At 27.1% G+C, this 14,903-nt stretch overlaps 1 protein-coding gene across 1 annotated transcript in view; it reads left to right on the forward strand.

The window, feature by feature from the left end:
* The window catches only part of LOC100204541 (proton-coupled amino acid transporter 1), a 62,914-nt gene extending 50,806 nt beyond the window's left edge, over window positions 1–12,108 (forward strand). The window contains exons 6-8 of the mRNA XM_065813815.1: window positions 5,590–5,756; window positions 5,870–6,039; window positions 11,314–12,108. Coding sequence (XP_065669887.1) covers window positions 5,590–5,756; window positions 5,870–6,039; window positions 11,314–11,561 — 585 coding nt within the window. The 3' untranslated portion in view covers window positions 11,562–12,108. The remainder of the gene's footprint in view (window positions 1–5,589; window positions 5,757–5,869; window positions 6,040–11,313) is intronic.
* Window positions 12,109–14,903: the final 2,795 nt, after the last annotated feature.

The raw sequence follows: 14,903 nt of genomic DNA on the forward strand, positions 1-14,903 counted from the left end.
CAGCCACAATTTTAACAGCAGAACTCAACAAAACAAGGGTAAAGCCAGTATCAACTGATACTGTAAAAAGAAGACTAAGATCAGTCAACTTAATTGGACACATTGCTGCACGTAAACCTTTGTTGAGGGCAGTAAATAAGAAGAAAAGATTGGAATGGGCAAAAATGCATAAAAATTGGGGATTAGAAGATTGGAAGAAAGTTCTATGGACAGACGAGAGTAGGTTCGAACTTTTTGGTACCCGACGTCGCGTGCATGTTAAGCGTTTACCTAATGAAAGAGTGCTTCCTCAATGTATACAAAGTACTGTAAAACATGGAGGTGGTAATATTATGCTTTGGGGATGTTTTGGCAATGGGTTAACTGGAGATTTAGTTAAAATCACATCTACCATGGATAAACACATGTACCATAATATTTTGGTTAAGCACGCGATTCCATCTGGTATTCGTATAATTGGGAAAGGATTCATCATGCAGCAGGACAACGATCCAAAACATGCATCTGGATTATGCAAAAATTATTTGAAACTAAAAGAAAGGGGAAAAGTTTGCAAAATTATGACTTGGCCTCCTCAATCACCAGATCTATCACCCATCGAAAAGTTGTGGGATGAACTGGATCGGAAGATCAGAGAAGCAGGTGAAACATCTTTTATTAATCAGCAAATGCTATGGGAACGTTTGCAAAAAGCTTGGAATGAGATAACAGCGGAAACCATGAATAAATTATTAGCCCGAATGCCAAGATTATGTGCTGCTGTTATACGCTCCAAGGGGTCTCATATTGATGAAAATAAAATTTAACATTTACAACTTTGTATATTAACATTTTATTGATTTTATATATTTAAAATCATCCTAAAATGTATTGAATTTACTGTCTAATTCATTGTTGAATAAACAATTAAAAATAAACGCAATTTTCTTGCAAACTTTTGTTACTTTATTGAAATATTACAAATGAGCGGAGACTTTTGCACGGTAGTGTATATATATATATGTGTGTGTGTATATATATATATATATATATATATATATATATATATATATATATATATATATATCTATATATATATATCTTGAGCAACGCAATAGCAATAAATGTGAACATATTTTAAAGAAAAATATGATATTTTTTAATCTTGACATGTTTTGTAGTTAACATATTACATTTTCAAAAAGTAAAAATACAATTTAAAACTCTGGATATGAATATAAAATCAAAATTTGAAGACATTACAGAGAAATAATAACAGACAAATAGAATTGTAACAAACCAATAAAAATTATAATACAAATATAATACCGTAAATAGCAAAAAAATAAAAATAAAATTATAAGTAAATAAAAACAAAAAAAAACTAGATAGACAAATTTATATTATAATGAACAGTTTGTTTATTTAAAGATGGGTTTTCCCATTTAATATGGAGTGCTTCTTTAATTTTCAATTTGTTTTTGTTAGAAGCAGTATCCAAAATTTTAAAACAGTTACAGTTACTAAGATTTTTACAATTAACAGATGAAATTAAATGCTTATAAACATTAGATTGTTTGTCACTTGTAAGATGCTCACGAATCCTTGTTGTTAAGTGTCTGGAGGTTTCTCCAAATATAACTGGCATTACATCCAACACAAGAAAATTTGTAAACAGCATTGGATTTGAGCAGCTTAGGAAGTGGATCTTTTATACATAAACTGTTTTGTAATTTGTTGGTAGTGAAAATTAAATTAATTATAACATCTTTACAATATTTTTTAATGATTTTATTAACTTTAGATTTAGTAAAATTTGAGTAAAAACCTTTGAATGGAAGCTTATAATATCTTATATTATGGTTTATCACAGACGGATTTAACTTTTTATCAACAAATAATTTAATTTCAATGTCAATTATTTTAGGTGGATATTGGTTATTTTTTAGAACATTAGATAGATTTTTTATGTCCTTATCAAATCCTAACCATGTGTTGTTGATTTTATACGTTTTATCAATTAAACAACGTATAAGACTAATTTTATAACAATAGGGAACAAAACTGGAAAATTTTTGTAAAAGACAAGTATATGTTTTTTTGTGATAAACTGATGTGGAAAGCAAAACAGACTTGTTGATAAGAACATCTAAAAATGCAATTTGATCATCTTGTTCTTTTTCCATTTGAAGTTTTTATGTTGTTTATTAAGATTTGTAAAAAGTTCCTTAGCTTCAAACTCTGAATTAAAAATAGCGATAATATCATCCACATAACGTTTATAGAAAATTGGTACTGTTCATTATAATATAAATTTGTCTATCTAGTTTTTTTTTGTTTGTTTTTTTGTTTTTTTTTTTGTTTTTATTTACTTATAATTTTATTTTTATTTTGTTGCTATTTACGGTATCATATTTGTATTATAATTTTTATTGATTTGTAACAATTCTATTTGTCTGTTATTATTTCTCTGTAATGTCTCAAATTTTGATTTTATATTTATATTCAGAGTTTTAAATTAAAATTTTATATTAAAATGTAGTATGTTAACTACGAAATATTTCAAGATTAAAAAATCCCTTATTTTTTATAGCTGCACTATAACGATTCAGCATGCTACAAATGGAACTTAAAGCCGTTTCTTTCAAATATGCATTATGGTTCCAATGCCAAATATTTTTTTCAATTAATCAGGTCCTATTTGTGACTTTTTCTAGTGAAATTTCTCCCCTTAATAGCTCCCATACAATTTCTATAGGGTTTAGATCTGGGGAGTTCCCTGGCCAATTCGAAAGTAGAATTCTTTGAGATGCCAATAATTTTTAATAGATTTTGCTGTGTGGCCATGGTGCTCCATCTTGCATATAAATTTTGTTCTGCTTATTTGGAAACCTTTAATCTTTCCTTATCTTTAATTGAGGTAAAAGATGGGTTTTAATGACCTTTTTGGTCCTGTTTCAATATTCCATCCACAATGTACAGTTGATCAAGGCTTTTTCCACTAATAACCGACCAAAACATGACTTTAGGAGGGTGTTTAACTGTCTGGATTATACAATCTTTATGGAATTTTTCATTGGCAGTCTTTTTTACATATTGAACCTTTTGAGTTATAATTTTTATGGTAGACTCATCGCTGAAGCATACCTGGAGAAAACATAATAAAAACAATTACTAAATACCAACACTGGAACATTAGGAAATAAAAATATTTTTGTATTACAATGACTTGCTGATTTCCAGTCATTATCAGTGAAACTACTGCACTTCTTTGTCCAATCCAGGTGCTTTTTTCTCTGAGAATCGGTTAATTTTGGCTTTTGTGATGGCTTTCTACTTCTAATGTCCAATCCGTGAAAACTTTGTCGAACAGTGATTGTTGCTACATTTAGTCGTACCTCATTTAACTTACTAGTAATTGCTGAGTATGTAGCAAATCTATTTTCTTTCACTATTTTCACTAGCTTTTTCTCATTCTTTGGTGTTATTTTCTTTTTTCAACTGCATTTGTCTTGCCTCTGAATATCTAATGGGAGGTCATTTTTATCTTTGATTCTGTTTACAGTATGTCTTGATATCTCACTTATCGAGTAATGCTTATCTTTCAGAAGATATTGAATAATTGCTTTTTTTCAGAACTGATATCTTCTTTTTTCCTAATTTTTTTATTTAGAACTTTTAGACAATTTTTTTACTAAAAAATTATTTTAAAACAGAAAAATATTGTTTTGTTTAAAAAATATTAAAGCAAACTATACAAAATGTGTAAATATTATTTAAAAATGGTTTAAAGGGTATTATAATATAAATATAATTTAGTTAAATCACAATAATTAACACAAAAAAATACTGCACTTAAAGAAAAATAGTAAAACAGCACGACAGACAAAACACAAATGTCATGAAATAAGCAGATGCGGTTTGTCCCCCTAAATTGTTAACACCCTAAAATTAATTTTATATTCCTAATAGCCTAATAGTGTTAAGTTATGAATCAAAATACATGATTCAGCAAATAAAGAAATTGCAAACCAATTTTAACGGCACCTAAACCATTAAATAATCGAAATTCTATAGAATTTAAAAAGTGGGCTAATAATTTGATCAGGGACTGTATGTATATATATATATATATATATATATATATATATATATATATATATATATATATATATATAAATTATGTTAGTTACTAAATCTCAAAAAAAATTCAATTTATAGAAAAATTTTTTGCAATTTATAAATTTAGAAAAAAATTTTGAACATAGACATTGAACCGTTAATATCAGAACAATAGACTAGCTCGCTATCTTGAGAAAAATAAGGCTCAAAATATTTTTCTCTATTTCTAGACCAAGCAAATGAAGTTCCAGGTGTCAATAAATTCTTTTCTTGCAGTCTGGATCCTAGTAACTCAGCAGATTGTTTCGGGAGTCACCAATCTTTTATCAGGTCATTTAATTCAGCTTGAGAAAATTGTTCAGGCCTACTACAGTCGCCTACTTGAAACTCGTCACTAGAACTTTCTACAATTTATTTTGTGATAATAGCATATTTTCAAGGGTTTGGGTGCTTGTGGTGTAGGGCAGAGTGCTGAATTCATGTTTGGGTAACCAATTTGTTTTTTATTTTTGGTACTATACCCTTGCACATTGCACAAACAAAAGTAGCAGTTATCACTGGTTTCGAGGCTCTCTCCAAATCATGGGAACACCAAAACAAAAATATTTCCCAAATTCAGCAACCAAAAATACATAGAAATTAACTCTTCAAAGAAAAAAAAAGTCGCAGATCTGTGATATCATTCAGTCACAACACAGCTAAATATTTGAGAGAAGTTAAGATTAATTGTTAAGACTTTAAAACTTGACTATGACATCATAAAGTATCAAGAAGCCTACCTTAAGCTTAGATTATGAGTACCTCTTAAAGTACAGGTTTTAGAAAAACTTGACTGAGGAAATTTATAATATGATATGACTATCTAAGAGCTAGACTTTTGAAGCAAACTAAGAGCTAGACTTTTGGAGCAAACAAACCCCTAAATATGTTTATTATAACTTTATTCAGTTTTGGGAAAGTGGTAGCTAGGTACCCAAAAATTATTCTAAAGATTTTCTTGCTTTTATTACATAAAACTCTTTTTATTTAAAAAATCTTACTGATTCTTTTATGAAGTTTTTAATCTAAAAATTAAACCCATGTTTGGGAATATATGTTGCTCCTAGACTCTGATTACCACAATACTCTTGTAAAACTTTCAATCAAATTAAATGTTTTTTAATATTAGTATGAGTATTAAAAAAATTCTAAATATTCACTTTTTCTGGAAATTGTCTCTCTTGACCATAATTCTGATTCTACCTGTTTAACCCCTCTTTATTTTAGACATAAATAATTCTGATTTTACCTGTTTAACTTAATTTGAGATATTGACAGGATATTTACAAAGTCTAGCTTATATTTGTATAAATTTTGCAATTTGTTTCTGATGTACTTTTTTTGGGGTGCGCTTCCTAATAAAAGTTTGTTCTGGGTATTAGGAATTGCTTTTGTAAAATATATAAAAATTGTTTTTAAATGTGCAAAATATAAAAATTTTACTTTTAGATCCTTCCTCTAGAGAATGAATCTAAAAATCCAGAGGACTTTTTTTGGGTCCTCAATATTGGTATGGGAATAGTTACTACACTATATCTTGTTGTTGGTGTATTTGGATATATTGCATTTGGTGAGAGTATTACTGGAAGTGTGACTTTGAACCTGCCAGATAATGCGTAGCTATTTTCTATAAATATTTTATTTAGTTTAACATTTTTATACAATTTATTATTAATACAAAATAATTTAAACTATGTGAGGGGTAAAAAAAAATTTTTATTTTATACAGGTTGTACAATGTTGTAAAGTATGCATATGCCATAGCTATGTTTTTTACACTTTTTATACAATTTTACGTTCCAATGCAAATAATGCTTCCATATCTACTTGCAAGATTTAAAGTTCGAAGAGTAAAGAGACTAGAATATATTTTAAGAGCAGCTTTTATGATGTTTACTTGTGAGTTAATATTTATATACTTTTTTAAGAAACCTTTATGCAAATATTTAGTATTACTATAGAAATGTACAAGGATATATGTTTTTGTAATGCGATAGCTAGTTAAGGTCGGCATTTTGGAGTATTATTTTGAGTGTTCAAGTTATATGTATACATACATACATACAAATCAAATCAAGTCAAATATATTTTGAACAAAGTTGTTACATCATCATTTTGAACAAAGTTGTTACATCAACGTTATTAGTAAAAAGTTCTAATACGATGTAAACACCTAAAAAAATTCAATAAAAATAAAATGATGATAGTAATAATTATAACACAAGTAGGAGTAAATAAAAATAACAGAAGTAAATAGCAGTGATTAAAAGTAATAGTAAAGATTATAAAAAGTTATACAGTATTAATAATAATAATAAAATTAAAAAAATATAAATAATAACAACAATAATTATAATAACAATAATAACAACAACAATAATAAAAACAGTAATATAAAAAATAGTTATAACAATTTTAACAACTGTAAGAATAATAATATTTATAATAATATTTATAATAATATAGTAATAATAACAACAACAATAATAGTGATGAAGAGAATAGTAATGAAAATATTTCAGTTTAAAAAGGAATAAAATGATAAATTTAACAAAAGATATTATAATTAGTATTATAACACAACAGAAAAGAGAAAAAATATTAGATAAATAGAAGCTCAGGTTATAAATTGAAGCTCAGAGTTAGGGTTATAAAATATTAGATAAATAGAAGCTCATAGTTAGGATTATAAAATATTAGATAAATAGAAGCTCAGAGTTAGGGTTATAAAATATTAGATAAATAGAAGCTCAGAGTTAGGGTTATAAAATATTAGATAAATAGGAGCTCAGAGGGTTATAAATAGTTGAATTTTTCTAAAAAATAGTCAAAGAGAGAGTATTTAATTTTGAGAATGATTCAAGAGATTTTAGTTGGGAAAGGAGATTGTGTCATATTTGTATGTTTTTATGTTGTATGGGTTCATAGCCATAGTTCGATATTTTGGTACAGATAACTTATAGTTGCGAGCAAATCTTACAAGTTACAATTTTCCCTATAATTAAAAAAAATGATAAATGTAAGAGGTAAGTTGTTGTGATTTTGGTTCCAAACAAATAGGCAATTTGATAACTGAATAAGGTCACACAATTTAAGGACTTTAGATAAAAAATAGAGTATGCTACTGTTTGAAATAGAAAGTTGGAAATAAATTAACTTTAGATATTTATTTTGGAGATAAGTTAGCCTTGCAAGCTGCTTAGATTGTCCCTGAACTTGACAAGCACATCTGAGATGAGAGTGAAAAACAGCATGATATATATTAAGCAAAGTTTCAAGATTAATATAATGACAGATTTTAGCTAACATGCAGTTCGATCTGCTTAATTTCAATACTAAGTCTTGAAGATGCAATGCAAAAGATAAATTATAATCTATTTTGATTCCAAGATATTTAATAGAGTTGAATGGATTTAGTTTCTGCCCACTTAATCTGAAATTTAATTGTTTATTTATTTTTGTTTAGAGTTAAGGAATAATTTATTGGAACAGAGTCATTTAATAACATTAGCTAGATTGTGATTTATATTTTTGTTAGGTTTTTTAAGCGATTTGTTACTTAGGGGCAGGTTGGTATTATCTGCAAAGTGATATGCATTAGAAACTTTTACATCATTTATAAAAATAAGAAAAAGTAATGGTCCTAAAACTGTGTTTTAGGACCATTACTTTTTCGGAAAATTGTTAAAAGATCTAATTCTGAGTTGATACCATTAATTGACACAAGTTGTGTTCTATTACAAAGATAAGAGGAAAACCAGAGAAAATGAATACCTTTACTACAGTAGTGTTGCAGTTTTTCTAGGATTGTGTGCTCATTGTATCATTGTATCAAATACTTTTTTTATATTTTTTTATGAGTGTTGGTTGCGAAAACCGTATTGATGTTTGCATAGACATTTATATTTCTCCAAAAAATGATTGAGTCTTTGAAACACTGCTTTTTCAAACAGTTTACTTAGGTTGGAAAGAAGAGAAATAGTTCAATAATTAGGGTAGTCTAGAGGAGAACCTATTTTGTGCATAGGAATTACTTTGGCTGCCTTAAAAGCTTCTGGAAAAATACCAGTTTTGAACGAATTATTCATCATCGTACATAGAGGTGTGGAGATAATGTGAGTTTCAAGTTTTAAAAGAAATGCTGGTAGACTATTGGGAGAATAGATATAAGAGTACTTTATATGAGATTCGTCATCTTCAGTCAAGGGATCAATGAAAAAAGAATTAGTACTAAGTATTTAAAAAAAGTTGCTCAAAACATATTTAGAAGGATCAAAACATATTTAGAAGGATCAAAACATATTTAGAAGGATCAAAACATATTTAGAAGGATCAAAACATATTTAGAAGGATCAAAATATATTTAGAACAATATTTTTAGATAGTTTGTTTTGAATAGTTGCAAACTAGTTATTAAATATATTAGCAACACTGGTATGATCTGAGATAAACACTGGTATGATCTGAGATAAACACTGGTATGGTCTGAGATAAACACTGGTATGATCTGAGATAAACACTGGTATGATCTGAGATAAACACTGGTATGATCTGAGATAAACACTGGTATGATCTGAGATAAACACTGGTATGATCTGAGATAAACACTGGTATGGTCTGAGATAATAAAAGACTTTTTAGTCTCAAAATCAATGTAAATTAGTAGAAGGTTTGATGTTAATGATTTCCTTAATTCCTTTTCAAGTATTTTTCATATTATTGATGTTGTTATTAAAAAAAGATGCATAGCATAATTTTTTAGAATATCTTAACAAATTGCTAATTTTATTTCTGTATAATTTAAATTTAGTAAATAGTAGATTTTTGGTATTTACATTATTTGATCTAGTAAATTTTTTATAAATTATGTTTTTATTAGAAATAGATTTAATAATACCAGATGTTATCCAGGGTTTAGATTCAAGTTTGATTTGTTTTTTTGCTATTTCTTTGTAGGGAGCATATCTAATACTTTTTCAAATGTTTTAAGGAAAAAATTTACAGATTCATTTATGTTATCATCCTCTTTTATGGAAAGTTCCCAGTTAATATCAGAAATTTCTCGGATAAAAGAATCGGAATCAAATTTTTTAAAGCTTTTAAATGCTTTAAGTTTATTTTTGATGGGTGGAATATTAGGAATACAAACAAATTGTGCCATGTGGTCAGAGATTGAAATTCTAAGATTACCAGAGAACATGTCAGAAGAAAATGAATTCATGTAAATGTGTTCAATAAGGGTTTTTATTTTTGCAGTTACACAAGTTGGAAGAATTATGGTTGAAAATAGGGAATGAAAACATTCAAAATAACAACAAGGTTTTAATTAAAAAGAAAATAATTAGAAACGACTTGTGATTCTCTATAGTTCAATAAATCTATGTTGAAATCTCGTTTCGTGTCCATTTTATTCCTCTCTATTTCAAGAAGAGGATTAAAATGAATAGATAAAAATTTAGTGATGTTTAAAGAGGGATGTCAATATATGCATCCAAAAATGGTATTACTTTTAAGTAGATTTATAACTTCAACAAAAACAGACTCTAAAAATTTGGAGGTATAAATTAAGAGATTGCAACGAATTATGTAATTAAGATTTGAATTTAAGTAAAGAAGCACACCACCTTTTTTTTCTTTCTTTGTTCAACAATATTATATCCTTATATGGTTATGTCAGTTATATTAGAATTCTCTGCGTATAAGATAGACTCAGTAATTCCTATCGCCATGAGAGGAGTATGTATAATGGTATAATGGTGCTAATAAGATTGGAGAGATCATTGATGTGAAATGGGAGAGAAGAAATATTAAGATGGAGATAAATTTCTGTACGAGTATTAATAAATTCATTTAATTCATTAATGTCAAGGTATTTGCATTTAATTGTAGGATTAAACAGATTGTTTATGTTTTTAAATAAGTTTTTAAGGTAATCAGGGGTTCATAAGATTCTATTTTATAAGGAGAAATTTTTGCAGGAAAGAGTTAATTTAAGTTCCTGATCAGAGAGTTTACCTAATGGCATATTGTTCAATAAGCAGTTAGGGCAAAACCATTTAGAAGTGTGATAGGAAAGCACATTTTAAGTATGTTTGTCAATTGGAATACATTTTGCACGAGTCCAAAAAGATCAGTCGCGCATTCGCTCTATGATTATTTTTTATTTTATAGTTGCCAAATTTCCAATGGTGAAAAATGTTCATGGTTTAAATATAAAACTGTTTATAGAATAAAATATATAGAAAATCAAAAAGATAAAATGATAAAACAATAAACAGTAATCAGTAATAAATAGTAAACAAAATAGTTAGTTGATTATATTATATATTATCGAATTAGTAAATAAAAAGTATAGATTTATACTATTAATTAATAACAACGATAAAATAATAAACAATAGATAGAAATAAAATCATATCAATCCACAATAAATTAATGCATAAAAATATATAATAATAATAAAAATATAATAGTAATCAAAAATTTATAATAAAAGATATTACAACTGAAACAAAAAATCTTAAGTATCTAACTAGAACTAAAGGGAATATAATTAATAATAAATAAATAATTAAAAATATAATGTGAAAAAAGAAAAAATAGTAAGTTAAATAGTAATAGTAAAAAAATAATAATTACAAATTAAGACGTAAAAAAAAATTAAAAAAAAACAAAAAAACAATCTTCTAAATCACTTTAAAATTTTTTTTTGTTCTTTTCTGTTTACTTTTTTTTTTTTTTTTTTATATCCTTTTCATTTGTTTACTTTCGTTTCTTCCTTTCTTTCTTTTTTTATTTATTTTTTCTTTTCTTCGACTCTTTTTTTTTTTAATTCGTTTGTTTTAAAATATTTTTTTGAAAAGATTGTTTGTTACAAGAACTTCGTTATCTAACGTTTAAAAAAAAATTATATTAAAAATATACATACATACATACATACATATATGCATACATACATGCATACATGCATACATACATACATATATGCATACATACATACATACATATATGCATACATACATACATACATACATACATACATACATACATACATACATACATACATACATACATACATACATACATACATACATACATACATACATACATGTGCTTGATAATGTTTCAAAGCATGTCCCATGTTTATATTGTTACAAATTTTCCTTTATTTAGGTTTATGTGCTATCGCTATACCTCAATTGGAAAATTTTATATCACTGATTGGTTCTGTTTCGAGCTCCGGGTTAGCAATCATATTTCCACCACTTATTCATTCCATAACTTTTCGAAACGAAGGTCTTTCTAAAATTTGGATCGTTAAAGATATGCTTATAATATTGATCGGAATAGCGGCATTCGTACTAGGCGGATATTTTTCTGTGGATGACATTATTTTAGGTTTTAAAACAAACGGGCACTAGCTTTAGAATGTAAATTACTAGTTTTTTTTTTTTTTTTAAGTTTCTGTCCACTTACTTTAAGTTTTATTTACCTAAGTTTATTCACGAATCCTAAGTTATATATATACAAGTTTTTCTAGGCGTTTAAAGTTATATATACCCAAATTTAACTAAAATACAGCCGAGTATTTACTAAAATTACAATTAGAGCTACTAGTAATTTTCTCTGTGGTAATTGTATCAGCAACAATTTTAAGTTGATTTTTTTAATGTTATATCGCGTTTTTATTTATAGTACAAAAATCTCGTGATATATTATCTCTGATATATTATCAGCACAAAAGTTTACCATTTAAGCTAATAGCATTTTTAGTTTTATATCTATGCCTTATGAAGTAAAATGAAATTGAGTTGTTTAAAAAAAAAATTTTAGCGATAATATATTGTAATAGTGTTTTTTTTTTATATATGTTTTATTATTCTAGTAATTTATATATTTTTTTAAAAAAGTAAAAGTTTTGTAAACGTTTTATAAAAGTTTTTATTTTATTTATTTTTTTATTAAAAATACTTGTTTTAGATTACGTGTCATTAATACAGAAGCGACTATTCTAAATATTATATATTCAAAAGTTCATAAATTGAAAAGCATTATCAAAAACATTTCCACAACCCGACACCCGTTCTTCTTGACAAAAAAATTGTACATGAAAACAATAACCTTATTCTTAAACACAATTTAAATTCAATAACATAGAAACCATTATGTTAAAGAATGTAAATCTAGTATGTTGAATAAGTAATTAAAAAAAAAAAAATTTTCTTGCCTTCGTAGCCGCAAATTGGACTATAAAATCTTAAATTTAACTGAGCTGCTGATTCTGCTTCAAAAAAACTTCTTGCGCCATCGTTGTCCTTGAATGTGTTTTCATTCTTTTAATGTGCTAAAAGATCATTATGCAGTTGCCACGCTAACGGGTGTCAAGTATAGCATAAGCGCTGCGATTATAACAGTGAATGGTCAACTTGTATCACAATATTTGTGATACAAGTTGACCATTTACTGTTATAATCGATTAAACAATTATTGTGGACACAAGTCAAATGCGATAATTTTCAAAGCTTAAAATGCGATAATATAGTGGGGAAATTTCTCTTAACCTTATCACTGCCCCAACCCAAACCCTCAGTTGATGTAGCATCACTCCTTTATATGTTCTTCTCGTTATATCTCTGTCATTTCTTATCGAAATGTCTAAATATATGAGATAGGTGTAAGAGTAGTTTAACTTAATGGCTAACCTGAAATGACTTGATAGATTTTTTGCAAGTCATTTCACTTGCGTTACTTTTTGCAAGTCTTGGTGTTTGCGGTACTTTATTTATGCATACATTAACACTAACTTTATTTACATATAATTTATTTTATTTACTTCATTTAAGTAATATTATTACTAATTATGTGATGTTCACTTTAAGAAAATTGTATGACTCAGCTTTTTCTGACCAACAACTTTTGAATTAAGGTACTTATTTTATTATAATTAAGTCAAAGCAAAATGTATGACAAATTATGAAAAAACTTTAAAGCTCTTTTATGAAATTTTTTTTAATCTTATTTTGCAAGACATATAACAAATTATTGCATTCTGTAACCTACCTTTATTTTCACTAAATATACCCATTAACTCAGCACTAACTATATTTGAAGCCTTGCATTAGCTGTATCCTCCTAAGTGTCACTGTAATAAAAAAAGGAGATATATCACCTCGTATTGACGCTATAAATTTAAAACTCTCTTTTTCCATAAACATCTCCTTCATTGTTCTTGATTTTGTCATCAAAACCTTTTATAGTTGCTCTCAATCTCTTTAATTGTTTTTTACCTTTGTTACTAGCTTCAATGTTCATTTTCTAAATAAGGATTTTATTTTTCTGATTTAAACCGCGTGCTGAAAAAAGCTCTTCAGAAACATTTAAGTTTTTTAAAATTGACAAAATCCTAATCCCTCCATCATTGAATGACAAAACAGCTAATGCAACTGCAATTTTAATCATGGTTTTGCACATCTCTCAGCAACTCTCCTTTATTTGAAACCTTAAGTGCTCTTAAAAACGCACCAACTCGTTTTTGTATGTGTTTGACCCCCTTAGTGTTTTCGATTTTATAACTTGAATATGGATTAGCATTTACAATAACTTTATAAGATTTTTTATCTTCATTACCTCTATACTTTACATAACGTAAATTGCATGTTGAAAAAGAACGATTAAACATTTCAAGCACTTCAACAGATTCCATTGATCCAGAATTACCAGAATGATTAACTGGAAGTATATGAGATATGAACAATTTATCGTTTTCATGGGGATCCATTTTTTAGACTCTCATTATTCACAAGACTTTCAACTTTTAGCTAAGGTTTGTGTGTCATGCATTTATTGTTAGAAATTAAAGTAATAACTCCATACAATGAAGAGAATCCATGACACTGCCAAGTTCCGTCAACACTAATAGTTACATTTTTTATTACATTCCCATCGTTGTTAAATTGCGACGTTATAATTATCTTGTTTTATCTCCACATTTTTGAGTTTTGAGATAAGACTTTAGGAAACGGCATAAAAAATTTTTTTATAACTTACGTTTTTTTGGCAACTTTTTTTATTTATTTCTTAGGTTTCAAGTAGAAAAACATTTTTCTGAGGTACACAACACTATCGATAACTCAATTTTTTCAAAAAGGTGAGATAAAACAAGATAATTTTAACGTCGGGAAATGATGCACCATCTGCACAACCATTGTTAATACATTGCTGAGCTGCCACGGACATTGATTCAGAACAATCTTCTAAATAATCAATGCTCAAGAAACACTTTTGATTGACAACTGGGGCATGTTCCAACCAAATCAACAATTGTTCTCAAAACATCTGTGTTAATTAAAACTTAACATTCAATGTCATCTACAACTTTAGTTTCTTTTATAATAGATGAATCTGTAAATAAACTATTTTTAATCTCTTATTAATATAACAGAATAGAATCTCTTATAAAGTTGGTGACCATTTCTTTGCATTATTGACAACAAGCTTGATATCATTTGTATTAATATTGAAGCCATAATGTTCATTGACTTGTTTAACAGTTGTTGTAAACACCTCTTTATTTTCAATAAATACAATTTTTTTTTTAAACTTTAATGTAAAAATGTATAAATGCAATTTTTTTATTAAAGTTTAAAAAAAATTTTATGCTTAGTGTAGGCCCCGATAATCAGCGGCCCTGAAATTTTTACCTTAGTGGACGAATATATATGAACGAACTGAGCCTAACACATGTTTATAAACATTTGTTCATA

The sequence above is a fragment of the Hydra vulgaris genome, chromosome 12 (genome assembly GCF_038396675.1).
Source record: "Hydra vulgaris chromosome 12, alternate assembly HydraT2T_AEP".
In the NCBI taxonomy this organism is placed as follows: domain Eukaryota; kingdom Metazoa; phylum Cnidaria; class Hydrozoa; order Anthoathecata; family Hydridae; genus Hydra; species Hydra vulgaris.